The sequence below is a fragment of the Xenopus laevis genome, chromosome 8S (assembly GCF_017654675.1).
Source record: "Xenopus laevis strain J_2021 chromosome 8S, Xenopus_laevis_v10.1, whole genome shotgun sequence".
Lineage (NCBI taxonomy): Eukaryota > Metazoa > Chordata > Amphibia > Anura > Pipidae > Xenopus > Xenopus laevis.
Genome location: NC_054386.1, coordinates 21,247,789 through 21,269,459, shown reverse-complemented (window position 1 = coordinate 21,269,459; position 21,671 = coordinate 21,247,789). Strand labels below are relative to the sequence as shown.

Below are 21,671 nucleotides of genomic sequence, written 5' to 3'. Positions count from 1 at the left end.
CCTATTCAACCAAAAAAAACCCTGACTTAAAGAATTAATTTAATTAAAAAAGTAAACCAAATCTGTACCTTAGCTAGTTTGTAGTTTCAAAACCCGCCTGGGCTTTGAATTAGTAGCCAAATTTGGCTGGAAACCAGTCAACCCTTCTGGGCAGTGTCAAATAAGGGCTGTGATTGGCCATTTGGTAGCCCCTATATGGACTGGCAGCCTTCAGGAGGCCCATTTTGGTTCACCTGATTTTTATACAACAAAAACTTGCCTACAAGCCAGAAATAAAAAAATAAGAACCTGCTTTGAGGCCATGGGGAGCGACATCCAAGGGTTTGGCGAGCAACATGTTGCTCATGAGCCACTGGTTGGGGATCACTGACATAGAATGTGGGCGTCTTGGAGATTACAACCAGCTTCTTCATGACACTCACAAACAATACACAAATCTATAGCATGCTGTAAAAACAACAATATGGACAAGGAGCTGTAAAACAGGTAACAATCAGTAGACCAGTTATTTTACATGAAAAAGGTTTAATGGTCCCAAATATCTATTCAACAACTCAGCATACACTCAGGGCGGACAATGATAAAAAAAAAAAAAAAACCCATAAAAATCATGACACAAAATGACCACATCTAGAATTCCACTCAATCTTTAATTAAGGAGAGGCGGGGAATTTCCCCTCACGATCCTCCAAAAGAAATCTGCAGTTTAAAGGGCACGGGGAAAGACATTAAAAAAAGGCTAATATTTTCCCCCAACTATTACAATGGGCCCTTGTTTTTGTGGAGTTTAAAACGTGTCGTGGAAAGGACATGTTTGTGATGTGTAAATAGTAAAGGCAGAGAACATCCACCCAAGTGAAGTGCTGGCATCCTTTGTAGTTGCAGAAAACCCTTTTTTTTTTCATTACAATATTTTCAGCCTTTTTTAAACATGTTTCTGATTGGAGCAACTGACCAGCCAATCCAGAGTTCAATACAAACTCCTGCCCTGTTGGCTTTTTTTTTATTTAAAAAAACTTTTCCTTCCCTGAGAAAAGGGCAAAATGTGGCCTCAGTGGGAGAGTACTAGGCATAAGTCTCTTCTTGTGACAATATACTTCCCTCTCCTCATGCTCCTATGAACTGGCACTTGATGAGCAGAAATCTATGTGTTGGTTTGTGTCAGATGTGCTCACAGGACTGTGTGCCTGTTACAGGTTTGCTACTCCTGTGGGAAAGCAGTTTCATTGCTGGTATTAAGACCCAAGTCTTGCTTTCTTTGTGAGCGGCAGTCTCTCTTCTTTCTCTTCTTCATCATTGTCATCATCTTCCTCATCATCATCTGGATAATCCACAAGTCCTATAAGACCTCCCTGAAAACACAAAGCAGGCAATTACATTTTAGGACCATGTATCTCAATACATTAAATATTTTATATCCAGCACCTAACCCATTTAATGGGGCTGACATCTGTAAAAGTTTACCTGACTGGTTACTTTGTAATATTATATGCTAAAGTTCACTATGTCAGAGTATGAATTACAGGAATAGGATCTGTTGTTAAAGGGATCCTGTCATCGGAAAACATGTTTTTTTCAAAACGCATCAGTTAATAGTGCTACTCCAGCAGACTTCTGCACTGAAATCCATTTCTCAAAAGAGCAAACAGATTTTTTTTTATATTCAATTTTGAAATCTGACATGGGGCTAGACATTTTGTCAATTTCCCAGCTGCCCCTGTTCGTGTGAATTGTGCCTGCACAAGTTTACTTTTTCATTAAAGAAAGTAAAAATGGGATTTAATTTTTTTTGCCTTTACATGCCCTTTAAGAAACTCCTTGACTTTTGCCCCCTTAAGAAAGTCCTTGACTTTTCAGTCTGAAGCAAATGTGTGTGTTAAAAAGCTGGCAGATTTTTGTTTGCAATACACAATTCCCCACTTTCCAAGAAATACAGTAGAGAGAGCCGGATAGGTTTGCATCTTTGTAGATATCTTCAGCTTAGACATGTTTTTCAAGCATAATTCCAAACCATCACCCCTACCCTGGCCTTTCGAGGTCTAGAGGAAAAACACTTCACCTGCCCGTCACTAGGACATTTTTGCCTGTTATTAGAGGCAAACAGCAAGCTCTTTGAGCATGACCACCATATGTGGACCATCCTCATTCCTAGTTTGACCACAGACCACTGCAAAGAAGGCAAAGATAACAATTACAACTTTCTGGACTAGATCATAGAGTACCAATTCCTCCTACACCACAGCCCTCAAGCTAATAAGATTTGATAGGATGGTAGGACAAAGGATGACAACTTCTGAGGAGTATTCTCCCAAGGCTGGCTTTTTCCACATGGTCTGTTCCTGTCCCCCCTTTAAACAAATTCTGGTCTGAGATGATGAATACTTTGAGCTGATATGCCTAGGACAGTGGACCCAGCAGTCTGCCTCCTGAGTACAGAACTACTCCCCACCACTGCAGTTATTAATTGAATTAATATACAGGTATGGGACCTGTTATCCAGAATGCTCGGGAGCCAGGGCTTTCCGGATAATGAATCTTTCCGTAATTTGGATCTTCATACCTTAAGTCCACAAGAAAATTGTGTAAACATTAAATAAACCCAATAGGCAAATTCTGCTTCTAATAAGGATTAATTATATCCAAACTTATATCTTAGTTTGGATCAAGTACAAGGTGCTGTTTTAGTATTACAGAGAAAAAGGAAATCAACTTTTCAAAATTTGGGTTATTAGGATAAAATGAAGACTATGGGACACTGTCTTTCCGTAATTCTGAGTTTTCCAGAGAACAGATCCCTTGCCTGTATTTTATTCTGGGTTTTAATTCTGAAATATGTCAGAATATGGGGCAGTGGTGTGACTCAGGAATGGGGAATTTACTACATTAGGCCAAACTTATTCTAATGGGAACCTTGGGACATGTTTATAAGTCATGGCTATGGCATTGCTTACTTGTGTTCTATGCTGGTACTGTCTGCTGTCTTATGATGTATATGCTTTATCCCGCACCAATCATACAATGGCAATATATGTAATCAGGCCCGGATTTGCGGCAAGGCCGCATAGGCCCGGGCCTAGGGCGGCAAAAAAATAGGGGTGGCATGCCGCCCAGCCGCTCTATGGGGACGCGTGCGTCCCCATTCAATTACAGCAGCTGCGCCGGCGTTTTTTCGCTGGCGCGCTGGGAAGGGGAGGTGGGCGCTAGGACCGCACGGCCGCCTGGTCGGACCGTGCGGCCTAGGGCCGCCCCACATTGAAATCCAGCGCTGTATGTAATAGGGTTTTGTTTGGTTGAAAATCAATTATCATATTATATACATATTATAGTTATGGTCGTTTCCCAGGTCCTAGAATTGTATCCACTCTCAGTAGGACATAAGAAGAAAAATATACCGTATACGCATGAAGAGCCTAAGTGGCTGTAACTACAACACCAAAAAGGCAGATTCAGTGATGAAAACACTTCTTGGTTCTATTTTCTCTCTCTCTTTATCTCTGTGTTGGGCAATATTGAATTTTAAGAACTAATGTTATCACTAGTACGTTGTAAAAACTCAACATGGAATGCAATTTATAATTTGGTACGTTATTACAATACCTTGGTAGTTATAGCTGCTGCTTGAGGTGTGCTTTTGGAAACAGAACCTGGAGATTCTGGAGAGCCCGGTGATCCTGGAGAACCAGGAGATCCAGGATGGCCACTCGCTGACAACTGGCTGGTGAGGTTGGTCTTTGTTGCTCCAGAAAAGGAGAGCTTAAAATTCGGACTCTGGCGTCCAGTCAAGTTGGTCTTAAGAAGCACCTCTTTCTCTTCACTTTCTTTAACTAAAAATCAATTTACAGGTCTACATTAGAATGTAAAAGTTATGCATACAAATAAACAATCCCTAAACAACAAATATTTCTAAAATGTGGTGCCAAGTAAAATAATTGTACAGAAAGCAAAGAAAAGTAGAAGATTCAAAAGCACATTCAATACAGTTGTTTCATTATGAGTCTATGTCCAATGGTTACATTACTTCCTATACAAACTATACGCTATGGGGCAGATTTATTAAGGGTCAGATTGAAAATTAGAATTTTGTTTATGGTCAAAACTGTCAAATTTGACTAGGGAATTATTTTTATTAAAAATTCAAATTTGATTTTCAAGATTTATCATACTCTTGCCCTTTAAGAATTCGAATTTGATTATTCGCCACCTCAAACGTGCTGAATTATTGTATGGGAAAGGTCCAGGGATCATTTTGGAGATGTTTGTAGCCTTCCTGACATTCAAGATTTTTTGGGGAGTTTTGTATAATTCGAATCAAATTCAATTAGAATTTTCGAATCAGTAAAATTAGTCCGAGTTGTAACAATTCGATTTGAAATAAATTTCCCCCAATCAAATTCGTGGGAATTTAAAACTCTCATGAATTCGATCCTTGATAAATGTGCCTGTAAGTGAAGGAAGAAATGCATGCATAAAACATGCCAACAAATAATCAGACACACACTGATTGTGGTGATCAAATACAGATCCGGACACCTACGTTTCTTTCTTTCCATGAATTTGCTAATGGGGTCCATCAGATCTTCACTGTTCTTGATTTTTTCAGAGGGAAGCACCACTGGTTCCCCATCTTCAAGATCATCTTCGTCAGTATTAAACCACATTTCCTCCTCATCTTCTATAGATCGCGCATCTCTACGATATCTGTGGTTTCTGAGAATGGATCTCATACTGCAGAGGAATTGACCACAATAATTTACTGCCAACCAAAAATCTGCCAAGGTACCAAGTACTGCAACTTGTTTAATGGGGAATTTTTTTTAATTTTTTTAAACATATCAGTTAATAGTGCTGCTCCAGCAGAATTCTGCACTGAAATCCGTTTCTCAAAAGAGCAAACAGATTTTTTTTATATTTAATTTTAAATCTGACATGGGGCTAGAAATATTGTCAGTTTCCCAGGAGCCCCAAGTCATCTGACTTGTGCTCTGCTAAACCTCAGTCACTCTTTACTGCAAGTTGGAGTGATATCACCCCCTCCCTCCCCTCCCAGCAGCCTAACAACAGAACAATGGGAAGGTAACCAGATAGCAGCTCCCTGACACAAGATAACAGCTACCTGGTAGATCTAAGAACAGCACTCAATAGTAAAAATCCAGGTCCCATTGCGACACATTCAGTTACACTGAGTAGGAGAAACAACAGCCTGCCAGAAAGCAGTTCCATGTTTAAGTGCTGGCTCTTTCTGAAAACACATGACCAGGCAAAATGACCTGCGATGGCGCCTACACACCAATATAACTAAAAAAAAATACTCTTGCTGGTTCAGGAATTACATTTTATATTGTAGAGTGAATTTTTTGCAGTGTAAACAGTGTAATTTAGAAATAAAAACTACACCATAAAAATCCCTTTAAAGGATATGAACAGGGTATTGAGTAATCTAACAGTGTTCCATGGACTCCACTGTCAGTATTTGCTTAAGTGTCACCGAAGAAGGGAGAGGTCACATATGGACTAGCATAGTATTGACTAAAGGTAACGGTAACACCAAAGACAGAGGCATTCTTCACTGCATAAAAATTATTGGTGCTGGGGAAGGGAGTTGGGATCTTTGTGCCAGAAAACACTGTGCCTGTAAGGACTTTCAATGCCCAAAACATACCTATCAAGTTTGGGGTTGTCTTGCCTCTCTCGCTGCTGGTCATAGCGCAATTTAAGTCCTTTAAATGTCTGCACATATTCAACATCCTCTAATGCTTTCCAGTAGTTCTCAACGACATGAGCCGTCAGTGATTTAATATCTTCCTGATGGAAATGAAAGACAGAACATTATATGCATGTCCTTTCTAGTTTACAAATTTGGCAAGAGAAATGAAAATACATTTTTACTTAGGGGTCTGTAACACTCACCACTCTAATATATTCAAAGATCTCTAAAATGGCAGAGTTCATAAGGTTGTACCGAGAGCCGTTATTAAGAAATGCTTTCACGACAGGTTCAAACAAAAAACTCTTCACTATGTATCGGTTATAGAATTCATCTTTCAGACCTACTATCTTCCTCATAAATCTCAATGCACCTGTAAAGACACAATTAGCTTAGAGAATGGGATTTCAAAGTTGCAGCTTAATTATTATTTATTTAATCTAAACCACTTTGATTAAATCTTCCTCCTATGAGCTGGTTAATGTTACCCCTCGACCTCCCTGGAGGCTACCTCAGCATATTAGTAACAAATTATTTTACATGAGATTATCTCCTTTCCAGTCACAAGTAAACAGTGCAAATCCTCTGGTGGGAGGGGATCTTTATTTTAAGGAAACCCTCTTTCCTAAATTAATATTAACAGATGGTTTTGTATGAGACACAAGTAAACCGTGCAAGTCCTATGGTGGGAGGGGATCTTAATTTTTAAAGGAAAACCCCTTTCCTCAATGAATATCAGCATAAATGCACTCAAATACCTCCTCTGACCTAGAACAGACTAGAGAAAATGATCGATATCCAAAATATATTTACTTCATGTGGATTGATCACGTGTTACCTCTTTTTATAATTCAAAAAATATTGCCTGATGTGCTTTGATTTTAATGTTTTAGCACATTATACTTACAGAAAAGCCCACAACACATGCACAACAAAACAAAGTTATGTTGCACAACCTAAGATTATTCTCCCCAACTTCTGTATGGGGAAATTTAGTGTTGCTGGTTTAAAACTGAAGAGACTCAATGTAGCCTCTCGGTTATATCCAGTGTTCTCCCTAGGCCCTTTTTGCAGAGCGCATCATCTGGCAGTTTTTCACCACCACCAAGTTCTGTTCTAGACCCAATCTTGCACACCATAGTAGAATTTTTCTTAAAGAAGCCAGCAGGACTTTCCCTTCCATGGAGCCATACTTAAAGGGGAACTATCACGAAAATGTAAAATAAGCTTCATCATACTGAAATAAGAAACTTTCTAAATACAATCATTCAATATTCTGCATTGTTTCGAAAATAATCAAGTTTATCTTCACTATCGCTCTCTCAGCATCTGTTTCTCTTCATTCTGTCTTCATGCAGCAGTTGGGAGTCAGATATTCATTGACAGTTAGATCCAATATATCTTATAGGAGGCTCCTTTTGCCTAGAAAATGTATTTAAAAACACCAGACATCATGTCTCTCTACATGCAGGATTTGTGCAAAAGGCAGTTATTTTGTTAGATTTTGTTTGTACTGGAATCAGTTATTTGAAAGCTCTAATACATCTTCTAGGAAAAGCAGGCCACCTATAAAATACAGGGGCTGTTAGTTATATGTTATTTTATGACTGAGGCTAATCTTGATGAGAAACAGTCCCCACTCTGCCTACTTGCCCTTCAGAATGCAGAGCATTGTCAATCTTTTTTCTCTACTCTGACCAACTGCCTGTGAAAGGATCTCAGCACAGTTTCCAGAAAGAGAGGAGAGAAATGGTAAATGAGCGGCGGAAGATTGATTTTACAGAAAGAGTACTGATTTGTTAATTGAAGTTTATTGAAAATATACTTGTTATTCTAAGCACTTGCTATTCTAAGCACTTTTGTAATGTACATTCGTTGTTTATTTATTTTTAATTCCAAGATATTAAGGGATATATGTACTGTTAGTATAAATGAATCTTGTTACAACAGCGCCTCCTGCCGGTCATTTTGTGACCATTTTGACCACCAAGTAGTCAAGGAAGTTGTCAGGAGAAAGAAAGAGGCTGCTCTGATGTTCTTCTGCTTAAAAAACAAATAAGAAAACTTTCTCAAATCTTTAGCATGAGTGTTGCAACCAGCTCTGCACTTGCTAACGAACAAGTTCCTATGGATTTTCATGGGAAGTATATTGCAGAGTTCTAGCTACCAACAGAACACATTTAAAAAAAGAAAGAAAGCTTACATAGACCAAGGAAGGAATGCATAGATGACATGAGAACAAGCACTCGGCGCAGAATGTCTTTGTTTATGATGTAGTTTTTTATGTGGTAGGTGTGGTGTTCAACACAAAATGTGAGCAGTTCTAAGATGAGCGCCAACAGCTGGGCAGCCTGGAAATCATCTAGATAAAAGATATGTTACAATATTACACCACAGTTCATTAAAATACACATACATTTTATGTACTAGATCATCCTAAAAACCACACTTATTTATCCAGTAACTTCAGCCAAGGAATACAATGGCACGGTGTGATCCTATATATTAGTCTTTTTTTCTTTCTAGTTCAATACATTTAACTAAATTTAATATTTCAAAATCAGTTCTGTAGTAGACTTTTTACACAACTGAAGTATCTTTGAATTCTATTATCTTAACGTGAAAACATAGCCAGTATATGAGATGCTTATTTTAGGTTTTCAATAGTAAATACTAGGAATGCACCGAATCCAGGATTCAATTTGGGATTATGCCTTTTTTTAGCAGGATTCGGGTGAATCCTTCTACCTGGCTAAACCGAATCCGGATCTTAATTTGCATATGCAAATTGGAGGCGGGGAATGATTTCATGTCACATTTTGTCACAAAACAAGGAAATAAAAAATGTTTTCCCCTTCCCACCCTTAATTTGCCTATGCAAATTAGGATTCGGTAATCGACTGAATCTTTCACAAAGGATTCGGGGGTTCGGCCGAATCCAAGATAGTGGATTCAGTGCATCCCTAGTAAATACATTTAAAACAGTGACTGTTTCCAAACAATTTCAGCATTTATGATGATCTGTTAAGAAGCTGGCAACCTTCCCTGCTGTGCAGTTCTACCAATGTGCCATAGCATACTAAAACTAACACTGTTTAAAGGAGAACTAAAGCTTAACCATAGAAGTAGGGAAGAAACGTTGCACATTATGTTTTGTGCTTCTGTACCAGCCCAAGGCAACCACAGCCCTTTAGCAGTAAAGATCTGTGTCTCCAAAAATGCCCCAGTAGCTCCCCTCTTCTTTTCTGTTGATTCACTGCACATGCTCTGTGCTGCTGTCACTTACTGAGCTTAGGGACCCACTCCTCAGTACACATAGAATATAAATGTCACAATATAAGGCTGATCAGTAATTAATACAGGTAGTTACTACATGGCAGCACCAAAACCAGTGCAACTAGAATCAGAAATTGAATAAGCCCTTATCAGCATCAGATTATATTACAGACAAACCTCATTTTCTGCTTGTAAATTTGCAACAACCCCTAAATTTAGCTTCTAAACAGCTGCTCAGAGCCCACGGAGCATGTAAGTGTCACAGAGACTTTCCAAGATGGTGACCCCCTGTGACAAGTTTGAAGTCCTGGATCATTGCTGCTATTGACAAGCTGAAACTTTAGGCTGGTGCAATAAGTTCAGTATATAAAACATGGCATTTTTAGCCATATTCATTTTTAGGGTTTAGTTTTCCTTTAAGAAAAGTAGGGATGCACCGAATCCACGATTTGGGATTTGGCCTTTTTAAACAGGATTCGGCCAAATCCTTGTGCCTGGCTGAACTGAATCTTAATTTGCATATGTAAATTAGGGGCGGGTAGGCAAATCACATGACTTTTCGGCACAAAAGAAGATTTTTTCCACTTTTTCCTTTTCTGCCCTAATTTGCATATGCAAATTAGGATTCGGATTGGTAAATCGGCCGAATCTTTCACCAAGGATTTGGCCGAATCCAAAATAGTGGATTTGGTGCATCCCTAAAAAAAAGGTGTTATCTTTTTATAGCAAATAATATATTACAGGCTATTGCCACATATCTAACCTTTGCTGGGCTTTTCCTCCGTGGTGTTAGCCAGTAATGGAGCAGTGAGGACATGCATGCAATGCTTGTAGAAGAAACCCAAAAACTCAGTCTTCTCTGTTTTCTAGGAAGTATGTATAGTGTTTACAGAATTAATACATCATATTTGTGAAGCAAAAGAAATAATGCACAGAAAAAGCAAAAATAACTGTGTGTATGTCAATGGAAAAATTAGCGGTTTTCATTTATTATAAGCAATGAGGTTCAGGCAACTTTAAAGCTACCTTTCTACAGGGAAAAGTTCAGTCAGTTTTGAGTTGGGAATATGTTACACAATTTAATGTGTAGGGACACCTTAATGTGCAATATGCATTGTCTGTAAGAAAGCACAAAATGAACAGTGAAAAATAGAGGAAGATCAGATAAAAACAGGCAGAGAACTAGAGAAATACAAGTGACAGGTTTAATGCAGTCTGACCCAATAAAGTTATTCAAACCAGTGACATACAGTTAGGCCCATAAATCTTTGGAAAGAGACAACTTTTTTCTAATTTAGGTTCTGTACATTACCACAATGAATTTTAAATGAAACAACTCAGATGCAGTTGAACTGCAGACTTTCATCTTTAATTCAGTGGGTTGAACAACATAAAAATGTGAGGAACTAAAGCCTTTATTTTTAACACAATCACTTAATTTCAGGGGCTCAAAAGTAATTGGACAAATTAAAAAACTGAAAATAAAATGTTAATTTGTGATACTTGCTTGAAAACCCTTTGCTAGCAATGACAGCCTGAAGTCTTGAACTCATGGACATCACCAGATTCTGGGTTTCCTCCTTATTAATGCTCTGCCAGGTCTTTACTGCAGTGGCTTTCAGTTGCTGTTTGTTTGTGGGCCTTTCTGACCGAAGTTTAGTCTTCAACAAGTGAAATGCAGCTCAATTGTGTTCAGATCAAGTGACTGACTTGGCAATTCAAGAATATTCCACTTCTTTGCTTTAATAAACTCCTGGGTTGCTTTGGCTGTATGTTCTGGGTCATTGTCCATCTGTATTATAAATGCCTCCCAATCAATAGCTGAACATCTCAGAATTCATTCGGCTGCTGCTGTCCTGTGTCACATGATGGATAAACACTAGTGTCCCAGTGCAACTGGCAGCCATGCACGCCCAAGCCATCACACTGCCTCCCAAATGTTTTACAGATGATGTGGTATGCTTTGAATCATGAGCTGTTCCACGCCTTCACCATTGTTTTTTCTTGCCATCATTCTGGTAGAGGTTGATCTTGGTTTCATCTGTCCAAAGAATGTTTTTCCAGAACTGTGCTGGATTATTTAGATGTTTTTTAAGCAAAGTCCAATCTAGCCTTTCTATTCTTGATGCTTATGAGTGACTTGCACCTTGCAGTGCATCCACTGTATTTACTTTCATGCAGTCTTCTCTTTATGGTAGACTTGGATATCACTACGCCTGCCTCCTGGAGAGTGTTGTTCACTTGTTTGGCTGTTGTGAAGGGGTTTCTCTTCACTTTGGAAATGATTCTGCGATCATTCAGCACTGTTGTCTTCCGTGGACTTCCAAGTCTTTTTGCATTGCTGAGTTCCCCAGTACTTTCTGTCTTTCTCAGGATGTACAAACTGTAGATTTTGCCACTCCTAATATTGTAGCAATTTCTCGGATAGGTTTGTTCTGTTTTTGCAGCTCCTTGTCTGTTCACAGCAAAATCATCCACATACAAGCACCCCCCTCAAATCAACTACTGGGCTTTTATCTGCTTCATTGATAATGACATAATGAAGGAATTGCCCACACCTGCCCATGAAATACCCTTTGAGTCAATTGTCCAATTATTTTTGAGCCCCTGAAATGAAGTGATTGTGTTTAAAAAAGGCTTTAGTTCCTCACATTTTTATGCAATCTTTTTGTTCAACCCACTGAATTAAATCTGAAAGTCTGCAAATCAACTGCATCTGAGTTGTTTCATTTAGAAATTCCTTGTGGTAATGTACAGAACCAAAATTAGAAAAAATTTGTCTCTGCCCAAAGATTTAATGACCTAACTAACTATATGCTGCAGGCCCGGGTGCAGGCTGTGTGGCTGGTTGCCCCCACAGACTTTTTTTTTGGGGCGGGCCGGATGCAATCACACCCCCCGGAGGTTACGCTACTGATTCAAGCCTGCATTTCTACAAGTTATAATAGTTACAATGGGGTTTATTTGCAATAGTACCTGGCCAGCAACCTATGGAATTCAATTAAATGTTTGTTTTCATTGAACTGCCTGATTGGTTGCTTTGAATTATTGTACATTGTTGATAAATTAGCCCAACTATGTTGCTGCTTCAAGAAGTCACATTTAGAGGATGCATTGTATTTTAAGCTGTACAGCAGATATGTTAGCTTGCTCTCCCAAATAACGATTTGCCGAAGCACACTAATAAACAGTACAAAAGAAACATACACTATGCAAAGTGATAGATCATAGACTGAGGTTGTAACAGTAACCACAGCCAGATGGCACTTCTTACATTGGTTGTTGCCAGCATATTTTCAGGATCAACTAAAGTGCGGAGAAGTCCTGTGAGTTGCACAGCGCCACCTAGTTCTGGGTCCGTATCACAAATCATGTGTTCAATGATAAGATTTATCAGCAGTATGTCCTAAGAAATAAAAGTAAAATATTAATCAGCTGATTTAGCTCCATATTGAAATTAACTGAATAATTAAAATTTTAAACTGGTAGGTATACTTATGTTGCATAAGGATTGTGCACACGATTACGTTTCAACACTAGTCTGAAAATACAATGCAACATACAAAGTGTCCATAAACCAACAAGGGTTTTACTCTTTTCTGAATTATTTCATTTGCACTTAAAGCAGTTGTTCACCTTTAAATTAACTTTTAGTATGGTGTAGAGAGTGATAGTGAGACAATTTGCTATTGGTTTTCATTTTTTATTATTTGTGGTTTTGGAGTTATTTAGCTTTTTTACCATTTACCATTGCCATTTTAGCAATCTGGTTGCTGGGTTCAATTACCCTAGCAACCATGCATTGATTTGAACAAGACTGAAATATGAATAGGAGCAGGCCTGAATAGAACGATGAGTAATAAAAAGTAGCAATAGCAATACATTTGTAGCCTTACAGAGCATTTGTTTTTAGATGGGGGTCAGTGACCTACATTTGCAAGCTGGGAAGTGTCAGAAGAAGAAGGCAAATAATTGAAAAACGAGAAAAAATAAATAATGAAGACCAATTGAAAAGTTGCTTAGAATTAGCCATTCTATACCATTCTAAAAGTTAACTTTAAGGTGACCCACCCCTTTAAGTAGAAATTGTTTTCAGTATTTAGTTCTATGTAATGGTGTGTCGGCTTAGTTAGGAAAACCAACAACACGGTTAATCTCAGTTAATCTGACTAAATAGCACATGGTATATCTATTGGCTGGGATTGTTGGCCCACAATAAATATTCAGAAAATAGAACAAAATGTTGTTTTGTAATTTTCTTTGGTATCTGTATGGCCACCTTAACTATGAATTGCACACTCTGTGAATGTATCAAACAAAGTAAGGCTTGAAAACATGGATATTTTTGGGGGTTTGAAGCATAATTGTAGCAGTAATTCTTTTTGTGTCAGTACCATGTAAAGCTTTGGTAAGAAACACCAAGTTCAGACAAAATGAAGATGAAGGCAAGAAAGAAGACTCTAATCAGTGGGGCGGATTACTTGGCTTCCACATCCAGTTAATCGATTGTAGAAACTTCCTTGCATTTTCTGTAATTGATCTCTTTGGATTGTTAAAAATGGTGTGTATATTTGGAGGGGGCGTTGCCTACATCTTATATACCCCCTGTAATTAATGCATTACTTCACTGATTAGGTTGGATACTTACATCATCGTTCTGCTGTGCCTCTTGCATTACAAACTCCCGCACCATAGATGGATTATACTCTACTAAGTAGGAGAAGATGTCAGTGGCAGCACTTCTAACCTGTGGATCATCCATGCCCTGTTTGGTTAAACAAAAGGGACCATCAACATTGCTGTATTAAACAGACATAGGTTAGCACATCCATAATGATATAAAATGTATGGATGCACCGAATCCACTATTTTGGATACTGCCGAACCCCCGAATCCTTCACAAAGGATTCGGCCGAATACTGAACCAAATCCTAATTTGCATATGAAAATTAGGGGTGGGAAGGGGAAAACATTTTTTACTTCCTTGTCACGCGATTTCCCTCTCCACCCCTAATTTGCAAATGCAAATTAGGATCCGGCTTGGCTGGACAGAAGGATTCGGCCGAATCCTGGCAGAATCCCAAACTGAATCCTGGATTCGGTGCATCCCTAATAAAATGTGCTAAACCTCTTTACAAAAAATAATCCCTAATGTTATCAGACATAAAATTAGCAAATTAAGCACTGTAATGGTGTGATCGATCCCCCTAAAATTAAAGGAACAGTAACACCAAAAATGTAAAATTTTTAAAGTAATAAAAATATATAATAAAAATATAATGTACTGTTGCCCTGCACTGGTAAAACGGATGTGTTTGCTTCAGAAACACTACTATAGTTCATATAAACAAGCTGCTGTGTAGCAATGGAGGAAACTTGAAAAAAGGCTATATGGCACAGGTTAAATAATGGATAACAGATAACACTATTATGTTCTACAGAGTTTATCTGCTGTGTAACTGGAGTCTTTTCTCCTTTGAATGGCTGCCCCCACTGCTACAAAGCAGCTTATGTATATAAACTATAGTAGTGTTTCTGAAACAAGCACAGCCGTTTTACCAGTGCAGGGCAACACTGCATTATATTTGTATTACTTTAAAACACTTTCTTTTTTTTTTGATGTCACTGTTCCTTTAAATTAAGTGTGCTAAAAATACAATAGCATTTATGATGTGATAGGTAGAAGGTGCTATAGTCAAAACGATTACCTGAAACTGAAATATGCAGAGGCTAAAGAACTACACTGAGCAAATAAAAAGTTAAAAAAATAAAAATGTACAGGTATGGGATCCGTCATCCAGAAAACCATTATCAGAAAAACTCAGAATTAAAAGATGGCCATCACCCATAGACTCCATTTTATACAAATTTTACAAATGATTTCCTTTATCTCTAAAATAATAAAACAGTACCTTGTACTTCATCCAATCGAAGATATAATTAATCCTTATTGAAAGAAAAGTTAACCTATTCTGGATAATTGGTCCCATAATTACAGCCTGTAATGTAGGGCAAAGGATTGCTACTTACCAGAATTACTTCTAAGGCTGGAAGGATGCCCATGTTTGACAAAGTCTTAAAGAAAGCATCTCTATTTTGGGGTTGTAGCGTCTGAGAGAATGCACAAAATTCCTTTAGAAAATTAACCTAAAATTGGGATAAAAAATATGTTTCAAAATAAATTCTGGTTAATTGTCAATCCTTTTTACACAGGCATAAGCAAGCTATTAAAGCTAAAAACAAAATTTTTTTCAGGTTCAAGTGACTAGGAAACATCTGTCACCAGCAACGCTCACAAGAATCAAGGAGCTGTAAAAAATTAGACACAAGATTAATTACTGATTAAAGGAAAACTATACCCCCAAAGTGAATAAGCAAGAAATAGTTTACATCATATTACGTGACATATTTAATAATCTTACCAAACTGGGGCATATTTTTAAATAAATATTGCCCCTTTACTGCTTTTCCCTTAAAGGAGAAACAAACCCCTTATTAAAAAAATTCCTACTCCCCTACCTCCTCCCTCCCAGCCTACCTGCCCCCCGGGCAAATGCCCCTAATTTTTTTACTCACCCCTCCGAGCAGATTCTGGCCTCAGAGTTCACAGTAGCCATCTTCTTCTTCTCTGGTAATCTGCGTGTATTGACGTAATTTTTGGCACATGCGCAGTTGGGAGTAAATTTCCGGTCCAGAACAACTGCGCACGCGCCGAAAGCCACGAAAATTCCAAACATTTTCCAGAAATTTTCGTGACTTTCGTTGCATGTGCAGTTGTTCGGAACCGGAAATTTACACTGCGCATGCGCTGAAACTTCCGAAAAAGACTGAAGAAAGAAGATGGCTGCCGTGAACTCTGATGCCAGAATCTGCACGGAGGGGTGAGTAAAAAATAAGGGGCATTTGCCCGGAGGTGGGGAAGGTAGGCTGGGGGGGAGGAGGGGATCTACCCAGGGTGTGGGGGGAGGGTTTTTTTAAACTACGGGTTGAATTATGCTTCAAGTCCCCATTTTATGCTATTCTCTGTGGTGCCTCAGAGATCACCTGACTAGAAACACTGCAGCTCTGACTGTAAACAGGAAGAAGTTTAGAAGCAAAAGACAGAACTTTGTCCTTAATTGTCTCATGGGATCTAGCTTGTATGGTTTGTATGTGTGGACCGTAAATCCTAGGATCCCAGGAGCACCCCATATTGCTTAAAATTGCAATTTTCTATTTAGGATAATCTAGTTGCACATAGAAAGTATATTACTGTGAAAATGGTTTATTTACGTGAAGCAGGGTTTTACAAAACAGCTGTTTAATGCAATTGTTTTTTATTATAGAGACCTACATTGTTCAGGACAACATACAGGACAATTAAGACACAACACCACATAAATGGTCCAGGAGAAAAGAACCCAAGTGGTGATGGGCTCTTCTCTGCCAGTAGAAATATCCCAGGCCTTAGCAATGCATTTAATATTGCACAGTTCCTTGTGCGTTCTAAACACTTATACAGATCAAGTGCCCTGAAACTTCAAGATGTGGTTCACGATTTGCTGTGTTGCCTTAATTGTACTGTACGTTAGCTCCTTTGATGAGTAATGGTGGTCATTACTACCAATTTTAGTGCGATCCAACAAATTCGTCAAAATATCACAAGGTTAGTGGGCACCGAACAATTGTGCACTCAAAGCGGACCAGTCAGCCGAAAAAATTATTCAAAATCCTATTTTATAACATTAGTCAAGCAAAATTATTTTCAATTACACTGTCTTTTTTTAATCTTGTTTCCTTTGATCTGGGAATTCATAATTATAGCAAGCAGGCAGGAGCCATTTTGTGGACACTGTTATTAAGACAAGTCTTGTATCATCTCAGAACCATATTTGTGCATCAGAATGCGGGACCTGATGTCCATCCCCATGCCCTGGCTACACAATTAAATTGTAAAGAGAGAGGGGGAATGTGGGGAGAGCAGTGACATCTAGAAAGTGCTGAATGAAAAGTGAAAGTAATTGTCTGCCCCACCTCTATCCGTAAGGCATAGAGGAGGGGCAGACAATATTTGATGGACAGCGGAGATTTTTAAATGAGCTTACAACAGCTATGAATGCTTTAGTTAAAAAATAGAAATTAGATTTCATGTTTAATTTGAAAAGGACTTTTATTATACAGCTTTGTGTGTCTGGGTGACAGGTCAATTTTCGTCTGACATCGGTCAGAAAATGCGATAGGTCAGGTTAGAAAATTTTCATCATTCACAGTGAAATTTATCCATTGCCCAATTATTTGCAGGCAGCTACCAACGGTTTTCCTAGCTTCAACTAGATATGCTAAATATCACTTGAAATTGCTGTTTTAGTTGATGGACAAATCGTACATTTAAACGATCGTTTCAAGATAAGCTTGGGCCTATGATAACTGAAAGATCTTTTAAAAATCTTAATGTCTATGGCCACAGTAAAGAATGCTGTTTAATTTTTATTTTTTTTTGAGGAGCTCAGGTGTCAGGTTATAAGTTTATCTACCATTAGAACAAATGCCTTGTGTGTAATGTTCCACATACTTACCAGCTCTTGCCTCTTTTCATCATCTGTGGCCTCATCTGTGAGGTGTGCAAATAACTCTGTTAGAAATTTCTCATCTTCCTAGAAAAGGAAACAGTAAAAACAGTCATTTTACTCTACAGATTGATACAGTGAAAGATTCCCCATTAGATTGAATATTTGGTGAATACTCAAACTTAGTAAACTTTTAGACTTATGCTTTGTTTATATCACCGTAGAGCAAGACTTACCGGATAGTTTTGGCTGAACTGCTTGATGCAACAAAATAGTAGCCATACACATATACAATTAACCCTCATACAAAAGTACAGGTGAGATTAAAGGCAATTAAGAGGCATTAAAGGGTTGTTCACCTTCAGTTGTTTTCAGATTGTTCACCATAAACAACGATTTTTTTCAATTGATTTCCATCTTTTATTTTTTACCATGTTCCCAAAGAGCAAGTTTAATGTTCCTGTCTCTCAGTCTGGCAACTCAGTAATTCAGGAGCATTCAGAAGTGTTACAATTTGCTACATTAGTTGATACACTTCTCAGCAGTATCTGTGGAATACAGTGAAACTTTACATCCCATGATTAAAGGGGTGGTTTACCTTCAAACAACTAGTTGTTTTTAGCTAGATCACCAGAAATAAGTCCAACGACTTTCCATTTTCTGTGTGTGACCGCTTTTCTAAAATTGAAGTGTAAAGTGTCATTTTTCACCTTCTAAAGCAGCTCTGGGAGTGGGGGGTCACTGACCCTGTAAACTGTTGTAAATTGATACAATTAGTTGATACATTTCTTATCTTTGTCCCTGCTGAGCAGAATCTCTGAGTTTCATTACAGGCAGCTGTTAGAATTGATACAATAGTTGCTAATACTCCAGAGATGCTGCTGAGAAATATATCAACTCAATGTTGCAAAATTGTAACAGTTCATAGTCTGCACCTGAATTACTGAGCTGTCAAACTCAAACACCAGAGACACAAACATTCAAATTTAAAATTTGGAAAAACAGTAACAAATATATAATGGAAAGTAATTGAAAAAAGTATTTTTTTCTGGGGAACAATCTCAAAACTGAATTGAAAAAAAAGTGTTTGGAAGGTGAACAACCCTTTAAGTTTTTCCCCATTTTACATTGTTGTTTTATGGTCCCACCAATATATTAAGCATAATACATTTCCCTGATTTGACATTTTCCTGGATTTTACACCATTTTTTTCTGATCCCCTGAAAAACGTAAAATGGGGGTTCTACTGTATAAGTAACTATTGTATCAATTCTAATAGCTGCCTGTAATGAAACTTGGGGATTCTGCTCAGCAGGGACAAAGATAAGAAATGTATCAACTAAATGTATCAATTTAGAACAGTTAAAGAGTCAGCGACCCCCCCTGCTTCATAAGGTGAAAAAATAAAACTTTACACCTCATTATAAGAAAAATGTTCACAAATAGAAAGTCATTGGGAAAAGTTTTTATTTGTGGTGAACTGAAACCAACTGAATTGAAAAAAGTGTTTAAAGGTAAACAGTCCCTTTAAAGTGGACCTGTCACACAGACATTAAAAGCTGTATAATAAAAGTCCTTATTAGACATATTGTCAATTTCCCAGCTGCCCCAAGTCATGTGACTTGTGCTCTGATAAACTTCAATCATTCTTTACTGCAAGTTGGGGTGATATCACCCCCTCCCTCCCCCCCCCCCAGCAGCCAAACAAAAGAAAAATGGGAAGGTAACCAGATAGCAGCTCCCTAACACAAGATAACAGCTGCCTGGTAGATCTAAGAACAACACTTAATAGTAAAAACCCATGTCCCACTGATACACATTCAGTTACATTGAGAAGGAAAAACAGCAGCCTGCCCGAAAGCATTTCTCTCCTAAAGTGCAGGCACAAGTCACATGACATGGGGCAGCTGGGAAATTGACAAAATGTCTAGCCCCATGTCAGATTTCAAAATTGAATATAAAAAAATCTGTTTGTTCTTTTGAGAAATGGATTTCAGTGCAGAATTCTGCTGGAGTAGCACTATTAACGGATTCATTTTGAAAAAATTGTATTTTCCCATGACAGTATCCCTTTAATAACAGTGTTCACAAAATAGCTCCTGCTTGCTTGTTATAATTTTGAATTCCCAGACTGAGGGAAACTAGATCCAGATAATTTATATAGTGTAACTAAAGTTAATTTAAAAAAAAAAAAAAAAAAAAAATAGGATTTGGGTGACTGGTCCCCTTTAAAGGCACTTTAACATCTAATGCAAATAATACTTATCCTTTTTACAGCCACTTCACAAACATACTGGTGCACAGCCCTCTTAAGGTGCTGGGTAACATTAGGAAACATACAAGGTATCTTACACCGGTTAATTACCCTAAAAAGAGGCTCTAGACCCAACTATTAATTGATGTAAACTTTCTCTGAGCACTTTTACACTTACTTTCTATTTTTAGTGATTTTGAGATACATCTGCATTTTTAGAATCCTAAAACCAGGCTTTGCTCAACTGGGAGTCTGGAACCAGAGGGTTAACTAAATACAGCAAAGTGAAAATGCTTAAAAATACTTAGATAGTTAATAATATGGCAAAACCCATTTACAACGGAAAATACATGCAAATTGCTCAGAGGACTACACCAATTCATTATTTTGATTAAAATCACCTTTAAGATGGGGCAGTTCTGATAGTGAAGGAAAATGGATAAGGTTGGCATCACTAATATTCAAGGCTGCAGTGACCCAATTGATCGTTGCCAACAGGATGAAGTACAGATGTGAGTGGCAGTCAGTCTAAAAATTCTCAGAATTTGTTAAGGCAAAAAAAAAAAAAAAAAAAAAAAAGCAATCATAGCTTTGTATTTGTGCTCCCCCATTCAAGTCAATGAGCTGTGGGAAGTGGTCAAGGGACGAGTTTCGACTGGCTTTAAAGTGCTGCAATTACAAAAGGCCTTGGTCTAAAATACTTCATTACAAAGGCTATTTTAGACTATTTATATCATTCATTTACATGAAGTGTGATAAAGTAAGTGGTTGCGTGTCCTTGCCTCAGGGCAGAGACAGCCGTTCAGATTCAGGGAGATTTCCTCTTCTTCGGAGAGACTAATCTCCCCGAACTGCCTTCCCGCTGGCTAGAATGAAAATTGCAGACGGATGGCACTCGGAGCGCTTCATTTTCTGAAGTCACCCGAAGTTGCCTCACGAGGAAACTTTGGGCGACTTCAGAAAACAAAGCACTCCGATGCAAGGCAGGAGAAGGAAGTTCGGGGAGATTAGTCGCCCCGAAGAAGAGGCTATTTGTTGCCAGCGAATAACCTCCTCGAATCTGACCGTGTGTCTCTGCCCATAGCAGTTTATGTTGTTCTGTCGCGGATCACATCATAGTAGGTAGACTTTTTAGGCTATGCGAGCATAGTAAAACATATTAATGATTACAGTTTAACACAATTCAGTATCCTCTGCAAGAACACTCGCACTTTTGGCACATTATTAATCCCATCTCTCCTACACATTACCTGTAACTGAAGTGCTAATAACAAGATTACAAATAGGGCAGCATAAAAATGATTGCCTTAAAGGAATTGAGTATAAAAATAAAAAAACTGGGTAAACATAGGCTGTGAAAACAGATACACTTCACTGTATATCTGCATATTATATAGACTAAAGAGTAACCAAGTAGCAAAATTATATATTAAAGTATTTATCACCACTGGAATGCGCGATTCTTATGTATTGCAAACCGCACTCTAAATACACTCACACATTTTGTTTGGGTGAAATACCTTGAAAAGGGGTGGCTTCAATTTCAAGTTAAATGAGTCATACTGTATTATTACTCAAATATATTCAGTACAGTGTATATGGGTCCAGTGAAACTTACAATGCAAGGCTTGCAGCAAAGGCGGTGCTTTGTAATACCGTAACAATATCTCAGTGCTAGCCTTGCATGGTAAAATCTTTATTTTGTGAAGTCCTTTTATTTCCATTTTATTGTAATCATCTTGCAGAGCTTGTTGCAAAGCACATTTTTTAACTGGCGCAACTTTTAATTTGCCAATAAACACAAAGGGGCTAATTTATCAACACTGGCCAAACTTTCACCTGGGCAGGAATCCATTGCTACCAATCAAAGTCTACCCAAAACAACACAACT

At 38.1% G+C, this 21,671-nt stretch overlaps 1 protein-coding gene across 1 annotated transcript in view; it reads right to left on the bottom strand.

Moving 5' to 3' along the window:
* Positions 1-505: 505 nt before the first annotated feature.
* The window catches only part of ppp4r3a.S (protein phosphatase 4 regulatory subunit 3A S homeolog), a 32,573-nt gene continuing 11,407 nt past the window's right edge, over positions 506-21,671 (bottom strand). The window contains 11 exon segments of the mRNA NM_001091588.1: positions 506-1,352; positions 3,598-3,824; positions 4,535-4,725; positions 5,660-5,802; positions 5,908-6,077; positions 7,908-8,066; positions 9,744-9,846; positions 12,255-12,386; positions 13,629-13,745; positions 15,011-15,127; positions 17,536-17,613. Of these exon segments, the coding sequence (NP_001085057.1) occupies positions 1,236-1,352; positions 3,598-3,824; positions 4,535-4,725; positions 5,660-5,802; positions 5,908-6,077; positions 7,908-8,066; positions 9,744-9,846; positions 12,255-12,386; positions 13,629-13,745; positions 15,011-15,127; positions 17,536-17,613 (1,554 nt within the window). The 3' untranslated portion in view covers positions 506-1,235.